This window comes from Montipora capricornis, chromosome 8 (genome assembly GCF_036669925.1).
Source record: "Montipora capricornis isolate CH-2021 chromosome 8, ASM3666992v2, whole genome shotgun sequence".
Taxonomy (NCBI): domain Eukaryota; kingdom Metazoa; phylum Cnidaria; class Anthozoa; order Scleractinia; family Acroporidae; genus Montipora; species Montipora capricornis.
The window spans coordinates 8,817,052-8,822,051 of record NC_090890.1 but is presented as its reverse complement, the minus strand read 5'-3'; the positions used below and the strand labels follow the sequence as shown (position 1 = coordinate 8,822,051).

The 5,000-nt window shown below is 40.4% G+C and overlaps 2 protein-coding genes across 3 annotated transcripts in view; both read left to right on the top strand.

Annotated features, from left to right (window-relative positions):
* Positions 1 to 2,086, top strand: part of LOC138058895 (TOM1-like protein 2) — a 23,527-nt gene extending 21,441 nt beyond the window's left edge. For both annotated transcript variants that reach the window (XM_068904343.1, XM_068904342.1), the window contains exons 17-18: positions 225 to 276; positions 1,020 to 2,086. In XM_068904343.1, the coding sequence (XP_068760444.1) occupies positions 225 to 276; positions 1,020 to 1,156 (189 nt within the window). In that variant the 3' untranslated portion in view covers positions 1,157 to 2,086. The remainder of the gene's footprint in view (positions 1 to 224; positions 277 to 1,019) is intronic.
* Positions 2,087 to 4,970: 2,884 nt separating this feature from the next.
* Positions 4,971 to 5,000, top strand: part of LOC138060148 (ubiquitin carboxyl-terminal hydrolase 22-like) — an 18,404-nt gene continuing 18,374 nt past the window's right edge. The window contains exon 1 of the mRNA XM_068905866.1: positions 4,971 to 5,000. This exon is cut by the window's right edge and continues 215 nt beyond it. The gene's annotated coding sequence lies outside the window, so the exon portion shown is untranslated.

Here is a 5,000-nt window from a genome sequence, read left to right as displayed (position 1 = left end):
ACTTGAATTCTCTCCATGCACATACACACGCTACTTAGGACAACATTGCTTTACACTCATGATAGTGTTTATTCGCTTTGTGTACAGCTTTCTTCGCAATCCTGGAACTAAGACGGAAACTACATATTGGGAGTAGAACGATGTTAAGTGTTGCTTGAAAACAATTTTAGCCGGAGTTAACTTTTTTATCAAGGTAATTTGTATCTACCTTTTATGTTTATTAGGCTAAGGCAGAAGCTACAGCTGCCCAAGAGGGAGAAACGCTGAGTACCTCAGGTTTGTGTGAATGTCATATCACCCGTTGAAGGCGATGGGGGAGGGGGGGGGGGGAGTAATCTGGATTACAGCTTCGAGTTAAGCAATTGTCTCTCATAGACCTAAAAAATTCAAGCAGCTTCAACGGGATTCGAACAAGTAACCTCTGCGATGCCGGTTCAATGCTTCATCTACTACATCTATATCTACATGTTCCAGCACTCGGCAAAGTCCCTTTTTGGCTTATAGCTGTTTCTGCTTACACCGCAAGCTTTTTTAGAGACATCACTGCCAAATTGGCCACTTTTGCTGGAGAGAATTGAACAGGACAGCCACAACAACGGGGACTTCATCCCCTACTCATCTCGAATAGTGTGTGGGTTCTTTAACGTCCCACAGAAAACTTATGAACACATGCAGAAGATGTTTGTGAGACGGGGCCTACGGTTTATAGTCCTTATCCTAGAAGACTTGAAAAATCCAACCATTTGCAGATGAATTTACAAAGTCAGCACTCTCTCCTCAATTATTTTAAGATCCTGAGTGTTGATCCGGCCGGGGATCGAACCCGCAACCTCCCGCATGACAGCCCGATGGTCAACCGACTGAGCCACCGGTGCGCGGTGGCGCACTTGAGCTATGAATGAGAGAAATGTTTATTTGAAGTGCCGGTTATGGACGAAAGATTTCCCAAACGTCTGTCCTTTAAGTCTGTCTTCCGTGGCATTGAAGATAAGCTAATATTTCCTATTTCCCTGTTTCAGAGTTCGACAAATTCCTCGCCGAGCGAGCGGCAGCCGGAGGTCAGCGGAGTGGTAGTGTGAAGCCAGGCGCCAACCGACCGAGACAGAGACAAATGCAGATGGAAAACCACGCTGATGATGAAATGTTTGGCTTATGAACCATCCCTGAGAGTACAGTGATAGCTTTACCTTACCTGATAACCACTTTTGATGAAGCAGGTCCTGTAATCAGATTGCGGACTTTTTCTTTGAAGAACGAATCGCAGTGTCTGGCTTAGAATGTCCTACAACTTTACAAATCTACAAGATTTCAGTGAAGCCCTCGATGATGGGAAGCATTGCGTGACAACACAACTAACGTCATTCCTGGACTTGCTTGACGGCAACTGTTTGTCACTTCCTGTCATGATAACTGAACTAGGGAGCGCACGCAACGTTTTAGAGTCACGGACGGAAACCGGAAGTGAACGGTTCGGTCTCTCCCAAGTTTTTAAACCAATCGTCTCGAATGGATATAAATGTTGTAGTGTCAAGACAAGTTAAATAGGAAACTTCTCACTTCCGGCTGCCGTCTGTCGCTTAAGAAAGTCATTAGAGAGTTTAAGCGCCATCTACTGTGTACCACGAAAAAAAGATAATACCGTGTGATAATTAGTTTTCATTTCCTCCTCTGCCTGGATAACGGCCTCCCCTCCCCTCCCTAGATGAAATAATATAGGTGCTCCGAAGGGACGCTGTCAAATAAGTGAAATTCGCTGTCCAGTTCGTATTTTTTGTTATACTCTCAAAAAGGTGCAAAACTTGGATTAATACAAATAAAACGAGCAGCATCGGCATTGATTTTCTGATTTTTTACGAAATCTAAGAAAAAAAGTTATCATAACCATTTTTATTATCCAACGAGAATCTTTTTTTAAATAAATTTTGGCCTTTTTTCGAGAGGGCTTTCAAAACGCGAAGAAGTTAGCCTTTTGAAGTTTCAATAAAACTTAGCAATACGCAAATCGTAAAAAAGAGATAATCGTGTGACAGCGCCCCCTTTGAGCAATATCAGGTTGAAACCAGCCAATAAATACTTTTTTCCACGATCAAAGACTCGAGTGTTCTACATGACGTCACATCCTCCAAGTTGGTGTCCCTCAACCACACTAATACTCCGAAACTTAAACTGTGCTCTTGACTAAAAACAAGAAGAAAAACTTGTGAGGTTTTTTTAACCCAATGTGGAATGTTTCATTATGTCTTTTCTTTCCTTACAACAATACAATACAATACAATATTCTTTATTTTGAGAGGGTAATACATGATTAACCCAGTAATGAGTTTTCTAACACATGGCCCTCTGTATATACCACAGAAGACAGACCACAACACCGGGAACTACATGCCCTACTCTTTGCGACAAGTGTGCGGGTTCTTTTTCGTCCCACAGGATTATGAACATTGAAGGATTGTGAGACGGGACCTCCGGCTTATCGTCCTTATCCGAGAAGACTAGAGAGTCTAACCATTTGCAGATGTAATTACAAAGGTAGCACTTTCTCCTCAGTTATTTAAAGACCCTGAATGTTGGTCCGGCCGGAGTTGAACTCACGACATCCCGCGTGACAGCCCGGTGCTCAACCAACTAAGCCACCGGTGCGCGGTGGAAAGAGTGAGTTGACTTAGGGCGCGTTCGATTGACCCTATTCCGGAATAAGAATACGTGGAGTGATGATTAAAACGGTATGTTTCGGAGCAGCAAAGACAATAAAAATATGTTTAAAATAGAATTTTAGCAGATGTTTGACAATTTTAATGTGAATCTCCGTAAAAACGAAGGATTTCTAACTGATATTCCATGTTTTCCTATTCCGGATTACGGTCAATCGAACGCACCTTTAAGTTGCTTGCGATAGACACAGTAATGTCGACATCTTAAAACGTGGAAACGAGTCTCGTGATGTCCTGTGGATGTCCGCAAATATTGGGCCACTCGCTACCACAGTTGTTCGCTGGTGTAGACTTTGGACGGTCCCACCGACTGGGTATGAAACACGGACTAATCAAAAGTCAGAAATCACCTCATTAATCTGGTACCTTACCAGCGTGGTGGCTCTTATGGAGTGGTGGCTTAGCACGCCCGACTAGTAACCAGAGAGACACGGGTTCGAGTCCCACTTTAGGGCAAAGACCAATTATTCAGATGAGTGTGTCGAAAGGTAAAAATGAAGTGTGTAGGCTTGTTTCGAATTGTGCAGCAACAAAAAAACAGAGTCGAGGTTCAGGGGAATAATTATCATTTTGTATTGTTCAAAACAAACACAAAATGCAAATTATTCCCCTGAACCTCGACTCTGTTCTTTTGTTGCTGCGCAATTCGAAATTAGTCAATTGCTAATTGCTCATAACTGCGCAATTGCTGCAATTGCTCTTGAAGTACAAGGATCATAGCTTCACTTGATTTCATATCTGCAGTTCAATATATGATTCATTTCATAGATGATGATTTTGTTCATAATAACAATAATAATAATAATAATAATAATAATAATAATAATAATAATAATAATACTGAACAAAAATAACTTTATTTAACCACGGAATCCTTATCACTAAAAAGTGGTCTTCTAAAGAGCCGTGTGCATTAACAGTAATAAAGCTAACACTTAAAAATTACGGGCATTGTTTAAAAATCTTATATTAAACGCTAAAAAATTAAGTAATTTTTAATATACACCAGCGGAATAACAACTATTTAAATTGGTGGCCTGCTTAGCCTCTGCTGACAGACTGTTCCATGAAACTGAGCCCCTGTAACGAAAACTCTTTTTGAGGGCCTCAGTCTTCGGCCGTGGAATAAACAGTTTGTTGTGGGCGCCCCGACGATATTGTCTGTGAATGGTGTTTACACTTGCGAATTATCACACAGGAATTCGGGTACAAGGTTATTTACTCAATCTCGTTTATCAGCTCAAAAAACCGTAATAACCTTATATGGAAACTGACTGTGTCAGTCGTTTTGTAAAAACTGAGACAAAATCCTATCCTTCCGTAAGTAAAACAGTTCAGAATTTAATGATAATTTAATAAAACAGTTATCCCATTAAAGCTTATTAAATATGGGACTGGTTATAGCCAACGAGGTGCGTAGCGCCGAGATGGCTATTTCAGGGCTATCAACTCTCCCGGATAATCCTGGAGACTCCAGATTTTGGACCAAATTTCCCGATCTCAAGATTATGATCTGAAATCTCCGGATTAATAGCTGAAGTTTGTCATTTCTTGTGAGAATCGACTTTCACAACAATGAATTTCAAATACTTTGTGTTTTTGAGTTATTTTAACATCAATAATAACAAAATTCAAATGTTCATTTTTCTCATAAAGTCCGATAAACCGTTCTTGCAAGCGTTTGACGGATTGTAATTTGATTTGTCCGAAATAACCCAATCAAATGCCAATGACATCTTTTTCGCGAGTTTTTTTACTTTTCCCTAGTAGTCTTTAGGTTGTGTGACAGTGTAGTTTCTTTTGCGTTAAGACGCAATTCGACGTCATCAGAAATGACGTCACAAGTGTTATGACGTCATCTTTCATCCCATCCCTATCTATTCTCAATATTTGAAGAGTTTGGGGGTTGACAGCCCTACTATTTACCACCTTATATCCAACGCTTTCGTGCAATGATTGTTAATTGTTTGCAATATGAATGATGTTTGTTTGTTTGTTTGTAAGGAAACCTGTAACATATAAACGATAGCACTCCCTAAGAATTCTTTTCTGCCTGGGATGAAAATTTACTGTATCTATAGTTCGTCCGCTCAGTACACAAAACTGAAATAAAGAAAGAAAGAAAGAAAAAAGAAAACTCGAATTAAACTTTTTCCTTGGACTTGAAAATTCGCGGTCAATTCGTTTTCCAAATATGGTAGACAATTGTCCGATTCGTCCAATGACGGTTGCGTATTGCTCCCCGGCTCTTACGTATGCGCTGTTGACTTGTTTTCTGCGCATACCGAG